This window comes from Perissodus microlepis, chromosome 12, assembly GCF_051167445.1.
Source record: "Perissodus microlepis isolate ML-2025 ecotype Zambia chromosome 12, ASM5116744v1, whole genome shotgun sequence".
Classification (NCBI taxonomy): domain Eukaryota; kingdom Metazoa; phylum Chordata; class Actinopteri; order Cichliformes; family Cichlidae; genus Perissodus; species Perissodus microlepis.
The window spans coordinates 17,487,667-17,510,709 of record NC_140472.1 but is presented as its reverse complement, the minus strand read 5'-3'; the positions used below and the strand labels follow the sequence as shown (position 1 = coordinate 17,510,709).

Here is a 23,043-nt window from a genome sequence, read left to right as displayed (position 1 = left end):
GGAGATTTATGCAATAACGAAGACTGTCATGAAAAGTATTTGGCATCTGATCTCCTGTAACCTGCGGAGCTAAGCTGTTTTACCAGCTCTGCTCTCTGATTTTTCTTTTTTCTTTTATGAAAAAACACAAGTTGTCAAAGTTATTTGTTTGCAAATGTATTTCAGAAATATCGACATACTTTTTTTAATCAGCAGAAACTTTATGTCAGTAGTGCAAAAACCTGCACTGATCTGACCTCATTTCTTCCTCATCCTGATTCCTGACCTGGGAAGGGAGAGAAATATTTGTTTTTGTTTGTCTTCTTGTTTTATTTAATTCCTTGTGGGATTTGGATCCAACACGTAAAGTATGCATATTATGCACACACACAAACACACATGCAGCTATTACCCATTTCTTGTATTCTTGAATAAAGACATTGATTTGAGACATTTAATTAGCGGCCAACTGTTTTTATTGTTCAATTATTAAGAAAAAAGAAAAGGTGGGGGTGGGTGGGATGTAAAGAAGAGCGTAAAGTAAAGGGAGAGAGGAGAGAAAACCCCAACAATCCCCTCTGAGCAAGCACTAGGCGACAGTGGATAGGAAAAACTCCCTTTAAAGGAAGAAACCTATGACAGAACCAGGCTCTAGAGGGGGCAGTCAACTGTCGGGACTGGCTGGGGGGTGACTGTGAAAAGAGGGGAGGGAGATGGGAGAGGTGTTAGTAGTTAAAGGGAGGGGGGAATTAAGCTGGAACAGAGGTGGGGGAAGAAGAGGTGACATTGGCAGTAGTGAAAGAAGGAGTGTTCTTCCTCCAGAAGAAGCGGAAGCGTTTTTTCTTTTTCTCCAGCTGCTTTTCCACAAGCACCTTTTTCTCGAGGATGAGGATTTTCAGCTCCTCGATTGTTTCGGTGTTTTGCTTCTGCAGCTTGTTGCATTTTTTCTCCACTTCTTCTATTTCGGCTTGTTTTTCTTCCAACCTTTCTTTCAGCACTTTAGATGTTGCCTCCTGCTTTTGCAGTTTTTCATTTTCACCTTCCAGCTCAGATGCTTTGAACTTCATTTTGTTGTAAAGTTCTTGCAGGTTTTGGTTTTTCTTCTCAAACTCCTGGAGAAGAAGTTTTTCTTCTCTCTGCTTAATGACCAGCTGTTCTCTCTCTTGAAGCAGGTCTTGATATTTATGCAGTGTCTCATCGAACTTTACCTGCAGCATCCTGTCGTTTCCCTCCATGAGCTGGAGTTGGCACTCCATGTCTCCCTGCTTTCTGTCCAGCTGCTCTTTCTCTTGAAGGATTTCTTTATTTTGTCGCAGAGCTTCATCAAGCTTTCCTTGCAAGCTTTCATTTTGTTGCTTGATGCTCTGAAGATTGGAATCCATTTCTTTTTGTTTGATTTCTTGTTCCCTTTTCTCTTGGAGAAGCTTCTCATTTGCTTGCTCTGTGCGATCAAGCCTTTTTTTGTCTACACTGTACATTAGCTCCATGTCTCGGAGATTGGAGTGCAGCCCTCTCTTCTTCATGCTGTCTTCTTTCTTCTCTTGGAGGAGTTTTCTATTTTGTCGCAGAGCTTCATCAAGCTTTCCTTGCAAGCTTTCATTGTGTTGCTTGATGCTCTGAAGCTTGGAATGCATTTCTTTTTGTTTTAACTCCTGTTGCCTTTTCTCTTGGAGAAGCTTTTCATTTTCTTGCAGTGTGCGATCAAGCCTTTTTTTGTCTGCACTGTACATTAGCTCCATCTCTTGGAGATTGCTCTGCAGCCCTCTCTTCTTCATGCCATCTTGTATCTTTTCTTGGATGACTTTTTTATTTTGTTGCAGAGCTTGATCAAGCTTTCTTTGGAGCTCCTGGTTCTTTTTGTCCATGTCATGGAGATCCTGTTGTTTCTCCTCAATAATAGCTTCCTTTTCTTGAAGCTGGTATGACAACTTTTTTAGTTGAGCGCTCTTTTGCTCATTTTCCTCCATCAAGAACTTAATCTTGTCTGTGTTTCTGAGCGCTTCATCCTCCATTTCTTCCAAACGCTTTTCCTCTAGTTCAACTTGGTCACACCAAGGAAGAGAGGAAAGGGAAGGGTCTAGTGGCTCATCCCAGGGAAGAGCGTAGGGGTCAACTTCTTGTCCCTTTGGATTTGTTTGAGACATGTTGGGTGTGGATACAGTTACAATTGCAAAGGATCCAAATATTTCAAAAGGCTTTTCTGGCGAACGGTTCAATGCTGCAAACACCAATGCTGCGAGAAACGGACTAAAAGTCGTTGCTCTTCACCCCTATTTATGCGTTTTAAGGATCAAAGGATCAAAGGATCAGAATGGTGGTAAGATTCTACATGTGTGTGACGTCATCATTCTGTAAGGCAATGAGGTTGTCACATGATATTTTTGGAGGAGGGCATTTTTCAACTTGGACAAATTATCAGTAAAGTTTCAATCTCTGTTATTTTCCCCAAAAAACGTGTTGTCGCAATAATGTTTTCTACTGTAATTGGTGCCAACAGATGGCGCAGTTTAAAGTCGGCTGTTACTCTGCCCAGGCTGCTACCATAGAAGAAGAATACTTTAACGATGTCCGCTGATCGTTTCCGTGTAAATCTTAGCATTGCTTTAGCCGTCAAGCTAAAGGTTTAGCTTCATACTGCCATATTTTCAGAGTAACAAAATATTTAAACGGTCTCAGATCATGGTGAGTATTTGAAAAAATGTTTATTTAATGTGAAGCCTGTGATGTGGAAAGGTTAGCAAGCGTAATTTTGCTTTTGTGTTATACACGGGTGTAAAGGAAGCACTCAAAACGTGCGGCTATCCTAAATGGGCGTTCTTAAAGTCAGCAAAGAGGCACAGAAAAGAAGACCAGACACCAGCGAGGGAGGATAAGAAGGACAGACGCAACAACATTGTCATCCCCTATGTAGCCGGTGTATCAGAAAAACTTAGGAGAGTTTTCTCCAAGCTTGACATCCTGGTGCATTTCAGACCCAGCAACACGCTCAGACAAAAACTGGTTCACCCGAAAGACAAAACGCCAAAACACAGACTTAACAATGTGGTGTATGCTGTACAGTGCAGCGAGGAATGCCCAGACCTCTACATTGGAGAGACCAAACAGCCACTTCACAAGCGCATGGCACAACACAGAAGAGCCACCTCCACAGGACAAGACTCAGCAGTCCATCTGCATCTTAAGGATAAAGGACACTCTTTCGAGGATGCCAATGTTCACATTTTGGACAGAGAGGACAGATGGTTTGAAAGAGGAGTGAAAGAAGCCATCTATGTCCACTGTGAGCGACCATCTTTGAACAGAGGCGGGGGTTTACGACACCAACTCTCTGCCATCTATAATCCAGTTTTGAGATCCCTTCCCAGACGCCTTAACGCCCACTCACATCCTGGGCCATCTGACCTCAGGAATTCGCATGATAAGGTGGGGCCAGGTTTCACAATGAACACACCCGAAACTCTGGCTGATTGGGACCCACACCCAGTTTCACACCTTGGCTCAGGCGATTAGAGGATCATCAGGGGGTCCTTTTGTCCCTCTGTGGGGGGATACTCCCACTAGGTTTATATCTGGGACTCTCCACCATTTGACCTTAGAACTGAAGAAGCTTCTCGGATGAGAGGTGAAACGTCTTCAAGTAACTTAAAGAAGTCCAGACGCTTTTATTTGCAAGCTCCTTTGACTACGATGACCTGGATGACTGAGAACCTTCACAGACTTATACACGGGTGCTTACATCCGAGTAGCGTTGATCTTTTCTAAGGTCCATGGGTTTATCCAACGAGCAGCTAAGTCACAGTTATATCTGTAATTTTGTGCGCAACGTCTTAATGCAAAAAAAAATCCCAAATCAAAGCAACGAAGCAAAGACTAAACAAAAAAAAACCCACAATGCGTTTTTAAGCTCTCTCTGCGTTCACTGCCTCTGCAAGTGTCAAACTTCCTCGCTTTAGCTGATGCTAACCAACATTAGCGCTTACGGTTCGTATATAAACACAACTGTCAGCCCTTCACTTTTGGTGCCGACAACATTTTGAACATTTTCTACAGTTTGTGAAATGGTCGCCATTGGCATTACATGCCAGTAGTGTTCGCTAATTAACTTTACCGGGGATTATATTTATTACAACGTTACTGCGTGGAAGTGATCATAGTGTATGCTTATAAACGTGAGTGATAGGTGTTATTAGTGCGACTTTACCCTTAATTAGTTTTCCCACCGGAAGTAGAGTTGTTTATGCGACGTGATTGCTAGAGCAGTCCCAAACAATCGATCGCGTTTATTAACAGACCAATTCTCTCCAAACTTTTAGGGTAAGCTAGACTAGAGATATGGTTGCAATAATACGAACAAGAGCGCAACAGCATATTGACAATGGCGAGAACTTTAATATTTACATTGTGTTAGTGCACCCATCGCTCCGCATCCTTAACGCTACATTGATGTCGAGAGTCTCTGACACAGCTGTGCTCTGCAGCACAGACACCCTGCTTATCTGTGATTCGGCCAGACTGGTGTTGAACTCCAAAGACATGCGCGGGGTTAGCTTAGTTGGCTGTTGGTGTGAGTGGTTGTCCGAGTCTCTCTAATAACCCTCCAACAGACTGGCGACCTGTCCAGGGTGTACTTTTGCCCTATGACAGCTGGAATACAACCTGAATAAAATAAGTAGGAGAAAATGAATGATGTTTATGAACTGTAGTTAATGTAGTCAGACAATAAGTTACCGAGCAACAGGCCACAAGTCTTGGTGCAGAATCATACTAAGATTTAAAAAATAAAATGTTGGCACTGGTGTTTGAAACAGTATACTGTCAGTAAGACTGGAGCAACTGCACACAACTGGAAACTAATAACTAGAGTAGTTAAGTAACATTTTGTTACTGCATCCATTTAGCCAGGTATAATTAGCATGTCTACATACATGTCATTTCTAATGTGGTCCTATGTGGTATGTTGTAGGACAGTGAAGTGTCTGACACTGACCATGTACCAGTGCCTGAGAACACTGGTATGGAGGGGGAGAACGCACCTCTTTACTGTATTTGTCGGAAACCAGACATCAACTGCTTCATGATGTAAGTATATATCAGGTTTATATTTGCAGTACGCACAGTAGGGGTGGGCGCTAGCTTCAGCAATGTTATCAGAGATTTTTTTTTAAAATGAAGATCTTCTATTTCGAGAAAACTACCAATAAGGATATATGCACAGATATAGAAAACAATACTGTAACATTTTATTGATGCTTGCAGTTTGGAGGCAGCAGTATTTGCAAGTGTAACTAAATTCCAGGCATTTTCCATCCTTCTTTTCCTATCAGCTTTTTTCTAATTGTCAGTGTGAACCAAGGTGTCAGCAGCAGCATTATAGTGCAAAAGTAGTGACCCAGCATAGATCAAATGTAAGCACAAAAGTAGCCAAGGTAGTGTTTTTCCTGGAAATTTTAAGTGAAAGGATAAAGTAACTGCTTACCACTTTAGTTTAACAATGATTAATGAAATGTAACCGTGTAACTCATCAGCAGTCTGCATAGTATGGTCACATATTAAAACTGAAGAATATGTTGTACTTGTTGTAGTGTTTCATCATGGGTCCAGTTTTTACCCAGGTGCTTAAAGCCCTTCTTTACCCTCATGTAGCACCAACAGTAATTTCCAACCACTATTTCCTGTTCCTGTCAGTCAAACAAACAGACGACAAACATCTTCCATAAACAGGAATAATGTCATTTTATCGGATTAGAAAACATCTAATCTAGCGTTGATATTACACTGCTGTTTAGTGTCTGGCTAATCTCAGTGTCACCAAAATATCTGCCCTACATGTCAAACAATGAGAGAACTTGAAACAGTAACATCACCTAGCAGCTTATTTTAGTTAGTGCTAACGTTTTGTTTGCTGGCTAACATTGCTATTATTATAGTCACAGTTAATTGACTTTGAATAGCTTTATTTCAAAAGTAATTTTACAATTTCACAGCCATTTAGCTGTGTTAACTGTACATGCTGTAGGTCATAAGGCGTGCATGGATCATTTTTATAATCAGCCTCTTATCTTTTGTCCACCACAGACTTTGCCATGATAAATTGGTCAGTTGACAACCAGGAGCCGTACACCTTAACCTCAGAGGCCAGGACATCCAGGGGCAGTGTGAACACGCACTTGTTTAAATGGGACGCAAGACGGACTATAGAGGGCCACCCCCTTGCCAGACAACCAAGTGCTGTCCCTGTCCACGGCCAGTGTGAGAAGGACTCTCACTAAAGTCAACCCACACAAAGCTGCTGGACCAGACAATATACCTGGACGCGTGCTCGGAGCCCGTGCTGACCAGCTGACTGATGTCCTAGCGGGCATCTTTAACATCTCCCTGAGTCAAGCTGTTGTGCCACAGTGCTTTAAAACCACCACCATCATACCTGTCCCCAGACCTTCCCAAAGCCTAATTACACAATGATTGCCTGAGCCTATTCTTGTTAAATGATGAAAAACTCAAAGGCACGTTTGGGCAGTGGATCTGTGTGAAATCAGCAGCTTGCAAAACTAAATCAAAATGTGTGCTATTGATTCTAAAAATAGAAATCACAATAAAGTTCAACATTTACTAAAACCGCCATTCAGTCATCTGAGAATCTTTACTCATGAAATTATAACGGTTAGATGAATTTATATGCAGTGATTTACTGATCAATGATAAAAGGGGAGATTTATGCAATAACGAAGACTGTCATGAAAAGTATTTGGCATCTGATCTCCTGTAACCTGCGGAGCTAAGCTGTTTTACCAGCTCTGCTCTCTGATTTTTCTTTTTTCTTTTATGAAAAAACACAAGTTGTCAAAGTTATTTGTTTGCAAATGTATTTCAGAAATATCGACATACTTTTTTTAATCAGCAGAAACTTTATGTCAGTAGTGCAAAAACCTGCACTGATCTGACCTCATTTCTTCCTCATCCTGATTCCTGACCTGGGAAGGGAGAGAAATATTTGTTTTTGTTTGTCTTCTTGTTTTATTTAATTCCTTGTGGGATTTGGATCCAACACGTAAAGTATGCATATTATGCACACACACAAACACACATGCAGCTATTACCCATTTCTTGTATTCTTGAATAAAGACATTGATTTGAGACATTTAATTAGCGGCCAACTGTTTTTATTGTTCAATTATTAAGAAAAAAGAAAAGGTGGGGGTGGGTGGGATGTAAAGAAGAGCGTAAAGTAAAGGGAGAGAGGAGAGAAAACCCCAACAATCCCCTCTGAGCAAGCACTAGGCGACAGTGGATAGGAAAAACTCCCTTTAAAGGAAGAAACCTATGACAGAACCAGGCTCTAGAGGGGGCAGTCAACTGTCGGGACTGGCTGGGGGGTGACTGTGAAAAGAGGGGAGGGAGATGGGAGAGGTGTTAGTAGTTAAAGGGAGGGGGGAATTAAGCTGGAACAGAGGTGGGGGAAGAAGAGGTGACATTGGCAGTAGTGAAAGAAGGAGTGTTCTTCCTCCAGAAGAAGCGGAAGCGTTTTTTCTTTTTCTCCAGCTGCTTTTCCACAAGCACCTTTTTCTCGAGGATGAGGATTTTCAGCTCCTCGATTGTTTCGGTGTTTTGCTTCTGCAGCTTGTTGCATTTTTTCTCCACTTCTTCTATTTCGGCTTGTTTTTCTTCCAACCTTTCTTTCAGCACTTTAGATGTTGCCTCCTGCTTTTGCAGTTTTTCATTTTCACCTTCCAGCTCAGATGCTTTGAACTTCATTTTGTTGTAAAGTTCTTGCAGGTTTTGGTTTTTCTTCTCAAACTCCTGGAGAAGAAGTTTTTCTTCTCTCTGCTTAATGACCAGCTGTTCTCTCTCTTGAAGCAGGTCTTGATATTTATGCAGTGTCTCATCGAACTTTACCTGCAGCATCCTGTCGTTTCCCTCCATGAGCTGGAGTTGGCACTCCATGTCTCCCTGCTTTCTGTCCAGCTGCTCTTTCTCTTGAAGGATTTCTTTATTTTGTCGCAGAGCTTCATCAAGCTTTCCTTGCAAGCTTTCATTTTGTTGCTTGATGCTCTGAAGATTGGAATCCATTTCTTTTTGTTTGATTTCTTGTTCCCTTTTCTCTTGGAGAAGCTTCTCATTTGCTTGCTCTGTGCGATCAAGCCTTTTTTTGTCTACACTGTACATTAGCTCCATGTCTCGGAGATTGGAGTGCAGCCCTCTCTTCTTCATGCTGTCTTCTTTCTTCTCTTGGAGGAGTTTTCTATTTTGTCGCAGAGCTTCATCAAGCTTTCCTTGCAAGCTTTCATTGTGTTGCTTGATGCTCTGAAGCTTGGAATGCATTTCTTTTTGTTTTAACTCCTGTTGCCTTTTCTCTTGGAGAAGCTTTTCATTTTCTTGCAGTGTGCGATCAAGCCTTTTTTTGTCTGCACTGTACATTAGCTCCATCTCTTGGAGATTGCTCTGCAGCCCTCTCTTCTTCATGCCATCTTGTATCTTTTCTTGGATGACTTTTTTATTTTGTTGCAGAGCTTGATCAAGCTTTCTTTGGAGCTCCTGGTTCTTTTTGTCCATGTCATGGAGATCCTGTTGTTTCTCCTCAATAATAGCTTCCTTTTCTTGAAGCTGGTATGACAACTTTTTTAGTTGAGCGCTCTTTTGCTCATTTTCCTCCATCAAGAACTTAATCTTGTCTGTGTTTCTGAGCGCTTCATCCTCCATTTCTTCCAAACGCTTTTCCTCTAGTTCAACTTGGTCACACCAAGGAAGAGAGGAAAGGGAAGGGTCTAGTGGCTCATCCCAGGGAAGAGCGTAGGGGTCAACTTCTTGTCCCTTTGGATTTGTTTGAGACATGTTGGGTGTGGATACAGTTACAATTGCAAAGGATCCAAATATTTCAAAAGGCTTTTCTGGCGAACGGTTCAATGCTGCAAACACCAATGCTGCGAGAAACGGACTAAAAGTCGTTGCTCTTCACCCCTATTTATGCGTTTTAAGGATCAAAGGATCAAAGGATCAGAATGGTGGTAAGATTCTACATGTGTGTGACGTCATCATTCTGTAAGGCAATGAGGTTGTCACATGATATTTTTGGAGGAGGGCATTTTTCAACTTGGACAAATTATCAATAAAAGTCACTGAGTGAAATAAGTGTTTGATCTTCAAGCACATAACATAGTACAGAGGTTCCCAAAGTGGTTGGCGCCATTGCTGGAGGGGGTTAATTAAAAAACAAAACAAATAATGTTTGGATGCTGCTAGCATAATAAAAACACAAAGCAGAGGATGAAGCATTGCCAAATATCCTTCCAAACCAACTTCCTTCCAAGCCAAAGACCAGAAAATATGATGAAGCATATCTTGCCTTTGGCCTTACCGGCAAAATGGTGCTGCCAAGGTTGGTCTCCCCGACAGAATTTGTTTCCCCTGCGTCAGGAGCATGCGCTGGACTGTCCAAATCACGGACAAACAGTATCCCGCATTCTTGATTTTTACTTCACAAACACTTCTTATAATGATATTTTGGCGATGTTAGCTCTTTATACAGTAAAGTTACAGTGGGATACAAATAATATCAGGCTGATCCTGCCACAATTTGTTTTCCCAGTTCAAATCACTGACAAACAGTATCCCACAGTTGTTTATGTTTTTACTCATTTTGCACAGAGAAACATTTTTTGAAAATTATTATTATAAACACGTTTACTACTGGAAACAGCAGTTTCACAAGAGTTGTTTTCAATGTTTATATTTATTTATTTAGGACAGTGCATGTTAATGAACGTAAATGTAAAAAAAAAAAAAATTACATGAATGTAAACATGCCAGATTATAGCCAAAGGCTAATTTCCATTCCATAATTTCCATTTCCATTTCCAGGCTAATGTCAATGTTATTGACTCATGATAAGAATTTAAATCTAAAGCACCTTTTAACGCTTAGTAACTTTTGTTTGTAATAAATAAAACAGAAATACTACTAAACATGAACCAAGAAGAAAACAGACTAATAAACAATAAAACACAATCAAAACACTGGGTCACAGACCCAGGACCGTGACAGTTTCAGTGAACACCTAAGAGATTCACATCTCTGGAATTTTTGTATCTTTAGATGCACTCAAGCTGGTTCTGAATTGAAAAATGACAGTACTACATCTAAGCCTGACCACAGAAATGAACTGGTCAGCAGAGGGCGTGCTCGTGCCACTTTTCGTGCTCGCTTGAGTCCCGTGGCGCACTGAATGGCATGGCTGTAAAGAGGCAGGGCTGGGAGGCAGAGACACACCACGCAGGTCTCCTCGCAGGGCTGGACTGGTAATCTGGCACATTGGACATTAGCTGTGGAGAAGTGCAGGAGAGAGAGCAGTGCCAACAACAGAGCGAAGAAGAGGAAGGTGAAATTAATCAGGAAGGGAGAGATGCAAGGATTCAGGTAAAATGAAGGGCTACTTTGACCATGATCCACTGCTAGTTTTAATTGTCGCATGCGGTATTACCGTCCGTGCAACTAAGATCCCCTAACCCAGCAACTGCACCGACGTGATTTTTAAAATTAAATATATACACAATATCCACACAGTGAGTAAAATACGATCAAGTCACCAATTTTAAAGGGAAATATGTTTCTAAAGTTGCTGTTGACACGAAATTCTCACCAGATGTCAGTGACAACCTGTCCACTCCAAACATGCAAAGAAGTCAAACCATAGATGTCCATAAATTATGTGTAATAATGAGAAATGACACTGGTGAGAAACTAGTCATATGCATTGCACAGATGTGATTTTGGCCCATTCTTTAACACAAACAGTCCTTAAATCCTGAAGGTCCTGTGCTCCCCTTCTATAGTCCTTTCCACAGATTTTCAATTGGTTTCAAGTGATTGGCTGGACCGTTCTGGCAGCTTTATTTTCTTTCTCTGAAACCAACTGAGAGTTTCCTTGGCAGTGTGTTTGGGATTGTTGTGTTACTGAAACATCCACTCTTGTTTCATCTTCATCATCCTGGTAGATGGCAGCAGATTTTTTTTAATCAAGAATGTTTCTGTACATTTTTCCATTCATCAGTGATGCTTCATGTAACTGAAGGAAGCAGTTACATGAAGCGTGCCAGGGTTATATGTTGAAAAAAAGCTCAATACCGTGATCTTCCCACCTCTAAACATCACTTAGTATGGAATTTTTGGAGTGATATGCAGCACCCTTTGACCTCCAAACACTGTGTGTATTATGGCATCCAAAGAGTTTAATTTTCTCATCTGACCAGACTATATTCTCCCAGTATTTCACAGGCTTGTCTAAATGTTTTTCAGCAAATTTTGAATGTGCTTCAACATGCTTTTTTCTTCAGCAATGGCGTCTTGAGCATGCTTACAGGCCATGGCATTTGAGTAAATACTTGTTTTCCAGGTCTTTCTGCAGCTCTCCAGAAGTGGTCTTTGTCTCTTGGACAACTCTTCTGATAATTCTTATTAGTCCTCTGTCTGAAATCATGCGGGGAGCACCTGTTTGTGACCAGTTTATGGTGAAAATTAGAAATTCTTTTGTAACCAGTGCCATCAGTATGTTTTGCTGGTCCTGTGTGAGCTCATTGATTTTATCCATCATAAGATGTACTTGTGTAACACCTTGGTAATAAGACATCTTGTGTGTAGGCCTTCAGTTGGGACTGAACCATCTGATATTAATTTGCACTAGGTGGCAGGATTGCTTCCAATTACTGATAGGTTTCAGCTGTTGTCATGACTTCCCATGCCTTTTGCACCTCCTTTTCTTCATGTGTTCAATACTTTTTTACTGTGTCATTTCTCATTATTACACATAATTTATGGTTTGATTTCTATGCATGTGTGGATTGGAGCAGTTGTTACCAACATCTGGTGAGAATTTCATGTCAACAGCACCTTTAACCTATTTAAAACCTATTTACTTAGAAAATTGGTGAGCTGTTCAATACTTATTTTACCCGCTGTACATATATTGAGTGATCATGAGTCACCTGCACAAAAAATGCCAGGGTTGATTTTTTTTCCCGTCCCAGTCTCAGCTGCTTGGCAGAGAAGGAGGCAGTTCACAGCCAGCCTGCGGTGGAAATAATCACTACGTTTCCTACTGTAAACTGCAGTTCCTTTGACTACGATGACCTGGATGACTGAGAACCTTCACAGACAGTTTGTTATCAGTTGTTGATTGCATTGAAGAGAAAGGCGCACTGTGAGGAGTACACCAGCCTGTTCGAGGAGAATATGTCTTCTTGTATATTTTTATAACTGTTACCCCGTGACCTGGCCTTGCACATTTACAGAGAAACAGGCAGTTTGATGGGAAATGAGGCCAACATTATTAGATGTTTTGCAAGTGAGGGTGGAGCAAGAAAAGCTTGCTTCAAAACATGATGACAGTTAATGGGCAAAGCGACTTTTTAACTCCCCGTGTGTATGTTTTGAGTGCAGATTGAGCTACAATTAGATTTCCACATACAGTGATGTGAAAAAATGTTTTCCCCCTTCCTGATTTCCTAGTGTTTTGCACAGGTTTGTTACACTGACATGTTTCAGATCATCAAACAATTTTTAATATTGGACAAAGACAACCTGAGTAAATACAAAATGCAGTTTTTAAATTATGATTTAATTAATGGAAAGCTTATCCAAACCTACTTACCTTGTGTGAAAAAGTAATTGCCCCTCTTGTTAAATCACAACTTAACTGTGATTAACCACATTTTATGGAAAGCTGAGTTTAGTTTTACGAAACACACTCACCCATCTAAAAGGGAAGCAGGGTAAGAGATATCAAAAAGCAACACAACATACCAAGATCCAAAGAAACACCTAAGAAACAAAGTCACTGACAGTTATCAGTCTGCAAAGGGTTACAAACCCATTTCTAATGCTTTAGGACTTCAGTGAACCACAGTGAAAGCCATTCAACACAAACTGAGAAAACTCGGAACAGTGGTAAACCTTCCCAGGAGTTACGGGCCTACCAAAATTACTACAAGGAGGTCATCCAGGAGGTCAAACCCACAACTACATTAAAGAACTGCAGGCTTTCCCTCAGGTGGGACATCAGGAGATTTGGCTGTTTTTAAATTTCATCCTTAACTAAACTGAACCTTGTTATTCAGGTAAGTGCTGCCTTACATTTCACTGTGCTACTAACTGTTACTCTGTGACCCTGGCCTTGCACATTTACAGGGAAACAGGCAGTTTGATGGGAAATGAGGTAAGCATGTGTAACTGGGGATGGAGCAAGAAAAGGTTGGTTCAAAACATGATGACAGGTAATGGGTAAAGTGACCTTTTTAACTGCCAGTGTGTGTTTTCAGTCCACAGTAAGCGCAATTTCATTTCCTCTTATGTCTGTCAATAGATCAATACACTTCCTCCAATATATCTGTCTGCGTGCTGGCCCGAGCCTCAGGATCTGTCACATTCTCACTGCTCTTTACAGCGAGGTGCTACATTTCTCTGCTGGCAGGCTTCTCACAAACATCCCCTTTCGTCCTAATAGATCTCCACACCAAAGAATCCACTGAGATGTGAAGCCATTACACAAGCAACAACCTGTGTAGGCTACTCAGTGTCTAGTTAGGCTTCCAAGGCAAGCTCCCAGCAACAGTGAACAATCTGGATTTACTACTTTGCTACCAGTCAGTCAGTCAGTAAGGCTGTTGATTTACTACTAGTCAAAGGAGCTTGCAAAGAAAAGCGTCTGGACTTCTTTAAGTTACTTGAAGACGTTTCACCTCTCATCCGAGAAGCTTCTTCAGTTCTAAGGTCAAATGGTGTCCTTTATCCTGCATCTTAAGGATAAAGGACACTCTTTCGAGGATGCCAATGTTCACATTTTGGACAGAGAGGACAGATGGTTTGAAAGAGGAGTGAAAGAAGCCATCTATGTCCACTGTGAGCGACCATCTTTGAACAGAGGCGGGGGTTTACGACACCAACTCTCTGCCATCTATAATCCAGTTTTGAGATCCCTTCCCAGATGCCTTAACGCCCACTCACATCCTGGGCCATCTGACCTCAGGAATTCGCATGATAAGGTGGGGCCAGGTTTCACAATGAACACACCCGAAACTCTGGCTGATTGGGACCCACACCCAGTTTCACACCTTGGCTCAGGCGATTAGAGGATCATCAGGGGGTCCTTTTGTCCCTCTGTGGGGGGATACTCCCACTAGGTTTATATCTGGGACTCTCCACCATTTGACCTTAGAACTGAAGAAGCTTCTCGGATGAGAGGTGAAACGTCTTCAAGTAACTTAAAGAAGTCCAGACGCTTTTCTTTGCAAGCTCCTTTGACTACGATGACCTGGATGACTGAGAACCTTCACAGACATTTACTACTAGTCAGTTGTGGTTCTATGGAGTACCCGCAGGGGAAACTCCAGATTGTACACCAAAAACAGAATTTCCACTTTTATTATGCTGTTGTCAAATACAGATTACTCGAAAGATTTGGAAAACAAGAGAAAAAGAAAGGAATTATATGCCTAGTTAATTTCCTACAAGTTGGTATCACTGAAAATAGATACATATGAAAATCAAATAAGTTTTTAAAATCCATTGTAATCAATTTTAGTTGATTGATTGATTGACTGGAAGTCCCAACCATTGCTGTAATGATTCTCAGCAGAGCTGAGCAGAAGAAATTATTACCAACATAGGACAGCCTTGCCAGGGAGGGCCACTGGAGGGTGCCAGCAAATTTGGTGGGTGGCCAGTGCCCCCCTTGACCGGTCCATGAGGCTCTGGAAAGTGGCGGGGGCCCCAAACAAGCCGTGTGACAAGTGTGACAAATTAGTACAATTTGTACGGGATGGAGAAGGCTGTTTTTTCCCTTGGACTATGCAGACAAGGGAATCTGCCAGTACCCCTTGGTTAAATCCAGTGCCGTGAAAAAGTGAGCAGTGCCTTCATCTCTGACTGAAGTGCAAATACAGTTCCCTGTAAAGCTTTATGGGAGACTGAGGTTGTGCATCAATCAGAAATTGCTAGAACATTTTGAATCCGAATGTCGTGGTTGTTATGACAATTTTATTTAGATACCACAAACACACACAAATCAATAATCATTTCTTGAATATGATTGAGGCTACTGTATTAATATATCACAGACATTCTAAAAAATGTACGTAATCAATCTTTCTCTGTTGTCCAGAAATGCAAACGTCATCGCAGGGACTTGATTGTGAATCATGAGATATGCCGACAATCAATTTGGCGCACTCATAAAACACGAGCAAGATAGGTTCGCCTCAGAGAAGGCCCATTTCATATTACTCTGGGGCCATCCAAAATCTGAATCCTGGCACCCCGTCTGTCCTCAGAGAAGGCCCATTTCATATTACTCTGGGGCCATCCAAAATCTGAATCCTGGCACCCCGTCTGTCAGTAGGTGATTCATATTAGGCTTTCCAATGACATAAATAATTCGTAAGCTTGGTTAGGTTGATAAAATGTAATGTTATATTAGAAATTATAAAATTATACTATTTGAAATTGATGGTGGAGGCTTCTTCCCAAAGCCTCCACCCCTATCTTTTCATAAGCACACCATTTGAACAACTCCAATAATAACTATGAAAACACTTTGGTTAATGATAGTTCTCTCTCAAATGTAACAGTTCTTAGTAGTTACTCAGCTTTTAACCTAATGTTAATTTCTGTGATGCTGTCATTCTGCCCTGCTCACAGTGCCACAGAAATCTGTAAAACATGGTTGTCATTAGTTTTCACAGCTGGCGTTAGAGACATCCTGGTGTCCAGGTGGAGGTCAGCAGCCAAGCCAATCTCAGAAGCGTCCTGAAGTTTTAAAAAAACTCACAAAAACTGTATGTACTAATATGATGCACTAGGCATTAAGGGGTTACTAAGAGGAACGAAGTAGTCACTATTCTGTTCATCTGGATGTAGCGTTTTGTGGGAGAAACGTTTCGTCACTCATCCAAGTGACTTCTTCAGTCTCAGCTGACTGCAAGTTTCCCCCAATCTTATAAACAGTACATTTGCATAATGACTGAAACCAGCCAGCTGAAGGAACAATGGACTGGGAGGTCAGTTCTTTAATCTTAATTATGCAAATTCTCATGACCATTGATCATCAACCACCGACCAAAACCCACTGATCAAAGACCACTGATCAATGGCCATGAGTACCATTCACAGAGAGTTAGGGAATGGCTGCAATCACAGCATTGTAAGATGGTGACAGATGTACCCTTAGGCCCCCTCCTTGATTCAGAGATGGTCTTTCCCTTTTCACGTAAATGGCCTCCTTGACTCCGCGCTCAAACCAGCATTCCTCCCTGTCCAGGATGTGTACATCCTCATCCTTCAAAGAGTGTCCACTGGCCTGTAGGTGTAAATAGACTGCAGAGTCCTGGCCTGATGAGGTAGCTCTTCTGTGTTGTGCAATCCACTTCGCCAGAGGTTGTTTGGTTTCCCCGATGTATAAATCCTGCCAATCCTCCTGGCACTTAACAGCGTACACTATGTTACTCTGTTTGTGTCAGGGGACCCGATCCTTGGGGTGGACCAATTTTTGGCGCAGCGTGTTTTGGGGTTTAAAAGCCACAGAGACCCGGTGTTTAGAAAAAATGGGTCTCAACTGCTCCGATACTCCTGACACATATGGGATCACTACAGGTTTTCGCTTGGGCAGCGGTTGTCCTTCTCTCCTGGATCGTGTGGAGCTTTCTCTAGGTGCCTTTCCAGCTTTGACAAACGTCCAGCTGGGGTAACCACATTTACTCAGGGCCTTCTTGATGTGCTGTTCTTCTGCCTCCCTGGCCGCTGTGTCAGTGGGGATGGTGTACGCACTGTGTTGTAGCGTCCTGATGACACCCAGTTTGTGCTCCAGTGGATGATAAGAGTCAAACCTTAGATACTGATCCATATGTCTAGGTTTACGGTACACGTCAGCTTTTAGATGTCCCCCATTACTGATGGAAAGCTCACAGTCTAAGAAGGCTAACCTGCCACTTTTCATATCCTCCCTGGTGAATTTGATGTGTCTGTCCACTGAGTTAATGTGATCCGTGAAATGTAGTATGTCCTGAGATTTGATTTTTACCCAGGTGTCATCCACATATCTGAACCAATGGCTTGGTGGTGTTCCAGGGTAGGATAGCAAAGCCCTCTTTTCCACTTCTTCCATGTACAAATTGGCCACGATGGGTGAAACTGGGGATGCTATTTTTTCTAGTACTATTTTTCTAAATCATAGTGTTTCCGTAATGTTTAAGTATTTTTGGCTAAATATATTCTTTCTGTTATCTTATACTATTTCTCCTAAATTCTTGTATTTTTGAGAAGTTATCATGTTTCTGGTAAGTTACAATATTTCTGCTAAGTTCTGCTATGCTATTGTATTTCTGCCAAGTATTATGTTTCCTCTAAGATATTGCAGTTCTGCTAAGTTATTCCATTTTAGCAAAGTTCCTTTGCTTCTGCAAAGTTTTTACAATTTCTGCAACTTTTCAGCTTTTTCAGCTAGTTTTTGCATACAGCTTCAGCTTTAAAGCATCCACACTGCATTTTCGCAGGAAATGCAAATTTTTCTAGTATTTACATTGTGTTAGTGCACCCATCGCTCCGCATCCTTAACGCTACATTGATGTCGAGAGTCTCTGACACAGCTGTGCTCTGCAGCACAGACACCCTGCTTATCTGTGATTCGGCCAGACTGGTGTTGAACTCCAAAGACATGCGCGGGGTTAGCTTAGTTGGCTGTTGGTGTGAGTGGTTGTCCGAGTCTCTCTAATAACCCTCCAACAGACTGGCGACCTGTCCAGGGTGTACTTTTGCCCTATGACAGCTGGAATACAACCTGAATAAAATAAGTAGGAGAAAATGAATGATGTTTATGAACTGTAGTTAATGTAGTCAGACAATAAGTTACCGAGCAACAGGCCACAAGTCTTGGTGCAGAATCATACTAAGATTTAAAAAATAAAATGTTGGCACTGGTGTTTGAAACAGTATACTGTCAGTAAGACTGGAGCAACTGCACACAACTGGAAACTAATAACTAGAGTAGTTAAGTAACATTTTGTTACTGCATCCATTTAGCCAGGTATAATTAGCATGTCTACATACATGTCATTTCTAATGTGGTCCTATGTGGTATGTTGTAGGACAGTGAAGTGTCTGACACTGACCATGTACCAGTGCCTGAGAACACTGGTATGGAGGGGGAGAACGCACCTCTTTACTGTATTTGTCGGAAACCAGACATCAACTGCTTCATGATGTAAGTATATATCAGGTTTATATTTGCAGTACGCGCAGTAGGGGTGGGCGCTAGCTTCAGCAATGTTATCAGAGATTTTTTTTTAAAATGAAGATCTTCTATTTCGAGAAAACTACCAATAAGGATATATGCACAGATATAGAAAACAATACTGTAACATTTTATTGATGCTTGCAGTTTGGAGGCAGCAGTATTTGCAAGTGTAACTAAATTCCAGGCATTTTCCATCCTTCTTTTCCTATCAGCTTTTTTCTAATTGTCAGTGTGAACCAAGGTGTCAGCAGCAGCATTATAGTGCAAAAGTAGTGACCCAGCATAGATCAAATGTAAGCACAAAAGTAGCCAAGGTAGTGTTTTTCCTGGAAATTTTAAGTGAAAGGATAAAGTAACTGCTTACCACTTTAGTTTAACAATGATTAATGAAATGTAACCGTGTAACTCATCAGCAGTCTGCATAGTATGGTCACATATTAAAACTGAAGAATATGTTGTACTTGTTGTAGTGTTTCATCATGGGTCCAGTTTTTACCCAGGTGCTTAAAGCCCTTCTTTACCCTCATGTAACACCAACAGTAATTTCCAACCACTATTTCCTGTTCCTGTCAGTCAAACAAACAGACGACAAACATCTTCCATAAACAGGAATAATGTCATTTTATCGGATTAGAAAACATCTAATCTAGCGTTGATATTACACTGCTGTTTAGTGTCTGGCTAATCTCAGTGTCACCAAAATATCTGCCCTACATGTCAAACAATGAGAGAACTTGAAACAGTAACATCACCTAGCAGCTTATTTTAATTAGTGCTAACGTTTTGTTTGCTGGCTAACATTGCTATTATTATAGTCACAGTTAATTGACTTTGAATAGCTTTATTTCAAAAGTAATTTTACAATTTCACAGCCATTTAGCTGTGTTAACTGTACATGCTGTAGGTCATAAGGCGTGCATGGATCATTTTTATAATCAGCCTCTTATCTTTTGTCCACCACAGACTTTGCCATGATAAATTGGTCAGTTGACAACCAGGAGCCGTACACCTTAACCTCAGAGGCCAGGACATCCAGGGGCAGTGTGAACACGCACTTGTTTAAATGGGACGCAAGACGGACTATAGAGGGCCACCCCCTTGCCAGACAACCAAGTGCTGTCCCTGTCCACGGCCAGTGTGAGAAGGACTCTCACTAAAGTCAACCCACACAAAGCTGCTGGACCAGACAATATACCTGGACGCGTGCTCGGAGCCCGTGCTGACCAGCTGACTGATGTCCTAGCGGGCATCTTTAACATCTCCCTGAGTCAAGCTGTTGTGCCACAGTGCTTTAAAACCACCACCATCATACCTGTCCCCAGACCTTCCCAAAGCCTAATTACACAATGATTGCCTGAGCCTATTCTTGTTAAATGATGAAAAACTCAAAGGCACGTTTGGGCAGTGGATCTGTGTGAAATCAGCAGCTTGCAAAACTAAATCAAAATGTGTGCTATTGATTCTAAAAATAGAAATCACAATAAAGTTCAACATTTACTAAAACCGCCATTCAGTCATCTGAGAATCTTTACTCATGAAATTATAACGGTTAGATGAATTTATATGCAGTGATTTACTGATCAATGATAAAAGGGGAGATTTATGCAATAACGAAGACTGTCATGAAAAGTATTTGGCATCTGATCTCCTGTAACCTGCGGAGCTAAGCTGTTTTACCAGCTCTGCTCTCTGATTTTTCTTTTTTCTTTTATGAAAAAACACAAGTTGTCAAAGTTATTTGTTTGCAAATGTATTTCAGAAATATCGACATACTTTTTTTAATCAGCAGAAACTTTATGTCAGTAGTGCAAAAACCTGCACTGATCTGACCTCATTTCTTCCTCATCCTGATTCCTGACCTGGGAAGGGAGAGAAATATTTGTTTTTGTTTGTCTTCTTGTTTTATTTAATTCCTTGTGGGATTTGGATCCAACACGTAAAGTATGCATATTATGCACACACACAAACACACATGCAGCTATTACCCATTTCTTGTATTCTTGAATAAAGACATTGATTTGACACATTTAATTAGCGGCCAACTGTTTTTATTGTTCAATTATTAAGAAAAAAGAAAAGGTGGGGGTGGGTGGGATGTAAAGAAGAGCGTAAAGTAAAGGGAGAGAGGAGAGAAAACCCCAACAATCCCCTCTGAGCAAGCACTAGGCGACAGTGGATAGGAAAAACTCCCTTTAAAGGAAGAAACCTATGACAGAACCAGGCTCTAGAGGGGGCAGTCAACTGTCGGGACTGGCTGGGGGGTGACTGTGAAAAGAGGGGAGGGAGATGGGAGAGGTGTTAGTAGTTAAAGGGAGGGGGGAATTAAGCTGGAACAGAGGTGGGGGAAGAAGAGGTGACATTGGCAGTAGTGAAAGAAGGAGTGTTCTTCCTCCAGAAGAAGCGGAAGCGTTTTTTCTTTTTCTCCAGCTGCTTTTCCACAAGCACCTTTTTCTCGAGGATGAGGATTTTCAGCTCCTCGATTGTTTCGGTGTTTTGCTTCTGCAGCTTGTTGCATTTTTTCTCCACTTCTTCTATTTCGGCTTGTTTTTCTTCCAACCTTTCTTTCAGCACTTTAGATGTTGCCTCCTGCTTTTGCAGTTTTTCATTTTCACCTTCCAGCTCAGATGCTTTGAACTTCATTTTGTTGTAAAGTTCTTGCAGGTTTTGGTTTTTCTTCTCAAACTCCTGGAGAAGAAGTTTTTCTTCTCTCTGCTTAATGACCAGCTGTTCTCTCTCTTGAAGCAGGTCTTGATATTTATGCAGTGTCTCATCGAACTTTACCTGCAGCATCCTGTCGTTTCCCTCCATGAGCTGGAGTTGGCACTCCATGTCTCCCTGCTTTCTGTCCAGCTGCTCTTTCTCTTGAAGGATTTCTTTATTTTGTCGCAGAGCTTCATCAAGCTTTCCTTGCAAGCTTTCATTTTGTTGCTTGATGCTCTGAAGATTGGAATCCATTTCTTTTTGTTTGATTTCTTGTTCCCTTTTCTCTTGGAGAAGCTTCTCATTTGCTTGCTCTGTGCGATCAAGCCTTTTTTTGTCTACACTGTACATTAGCTCCATGTCTCGGAGATTGGAGTGCAGCCCTCTCTTCTTCATGCTGTCTTCTTTCTTCTCTTGGAGGAGTTTTCTATTTTGTCGCAGAGCTTCATCAAGCTTTCCTTGCAAGCTTTCATTGTGTTGCTTGATGCTCTGAAGCTTGGAATGCATTTCTTTTTGTTTTAACTCCTGTTGCCTTTTCTCTTGGAGAAGCTTTTCATTTTCTTGCAGTGTGCGATCAAGCCTTTTTTTGTCTGCACTGTACATTAGCTCCATCTCTTGGAGATTGCTCTGCAGCCCTCTCTTCTTCATGCCATCTTGTATCTTTTCTTGGATGACTTTTTTATTTTGTTGCAGAGCTTGATCGAGCTTTCTTTGGAGCTCCTGGTTCTTTTTGTCCATGTCATGGAGATCCTGTTGTTTCTCCTCAATAATAGCTTCCTTTTCTTGAAGCTGGTATGACAACTTTTTTAGTTGAGCGCTCTTTTGCTCATTTTCCTCCATCAAGAACTTAATCTTGTCTGTGTTTCTGAGCGCTTCATCCTCCATTTCTTCCAAACGCTTTTCCTCTAGTTCAACTTGGTCACACCAAGGAAGAGAGGAAAGGGAAGGGTCTAGTGGCTCATCCCAGGGAAGAGCGTAGGGGTCAACTTCTTGTCCCTTTGGATTTGTTTGAGACATGTTGGGTGTGGATACAGTTACAATTGCAAAGGATCCAAATATTTCAAAAGGCTTTTCTGGCGAACGGTTCAATGCTGCAAACACCAATGCTGCGAGAAACGGACTAAAAGTCGTTGCTCTTCACCCCTATTTATGCGTTTTAAGGATCAAAGGATCAAAGGATCAGAATGGTGGTAAGATTCTACATGTGTGTGACGTCATCATTCTGTAAGGCAATGAGGTTGTCACATGATATTTTTGGAGGAGGGCATTTTTCAACTTGGACAAATTATCAGTAAAGTTTCAATCTCTGTTATTTTCCCCAAAAAACGTGTTGCCGCAATAATGTTTTCTACTGTAATTGGTGCCAACAGATGGCGCAGTTTAAACTGCGCCGAAGCAACCCGCTTACGGTTCGTATATAAACACAACTGTCAGCCCTTCACTTTTGGTGCCGACAACATTTTGAACATTTTCTACAGTTTGTGAAATGGTCGCCATTGGCATTACATGCCAGTAGTGTTCGCTAATTAACTTTACCGGGGATTATATTTATTACAACGTTACTGCGTGGAAGTGATCATAGTGTATGCTTATAAACGTGAGTGATAGGTGTTATTAGTGCGACTTTACCCTTAATTAGTTTTCCCACCGGAAGTAGAGTTGTTTATGCGACGTGATTGCTAGAGCAGTCCCAAACAATCGATCGCGTTTATTAACAGACCAATTCTCTCCAAACTTTTAGGGTAAGCTAGACTAGAGATATGGTTGCAATAATACGAACAAGAGCGCAACAGCATATTGACAATGGCGAGAACTTTAATATTTACATTGTGTTAGTGCACCCATCGCTCCGCATCCTTAACGCTACATTGATGTCGAGAGTCTCTGACACAGCTGTGCTCTGCAGCACAGACACCCTGCTTATCTGTGATTCGGCCAGACTGGTGTTGAACTCCAAAGACATGCGCGGGGTTAGCTTAGTTGGCTGTTGGTGTGAGTGGTTGTCCGAGTCTCTCTAATAACCCTCCAACAGACTGGCGACCTGTCCAGGGTGTACTTTTGCCCTATGACAGCTGGAATACAACCTGAAT

The 23,043-nt window shown here is 41.5% G+C and overlaps 1 protein-coding gene and 1 long non-coding RNA gene across 3 annotated transcripts; one reads left to right on the top strand and one right to left on the bottom strand.

The window, feature by feature from the left end:
- Positions 1-444: 444 nt before the first annotated feature.
- LOC146376069 (uncharacterized) lies at positions 445-3,694 on the bottom strand. The gene has a single exon (XM_084945544.1). The coding sequence runs from the start codon at positions 2,121-2,123 to the stop codon at positions 729-731; it is 1,395 nt and encodes a 464-aa protein (XP_084801670.1). The 5' UTR covers positions 2,124-3,694; the 3' UTR covers positions 445-728.
- Positions 3,695-10,191: 6,497 nt separating this feature from the next.
- LOC146376068 (uncharacterized) lies at positions 10,192-20,284 on the top strand. 2 transcript variants are annotated; one of them, XR_014801820.1, is made up of 3 exons: positions 10,192-13,085; positions 18,105-18,220; positions 19,217-20,284. It is a non-coding gene; the product is annotated as an uncharacterized LOC146376068 (long non-coding RNA). The 2 variants fall into 2 exon arrangements; XR_014801821.1 differs by lacking the exon at positions 19,217-20,284 and having other exon boundaries at positions 10,192-10,389; positions 12,857-13,085; positions 18,105-19,210.
- The last annotated feature ends 2,759 nt before the right edge of the window (positions 20,285-23,043 follow it).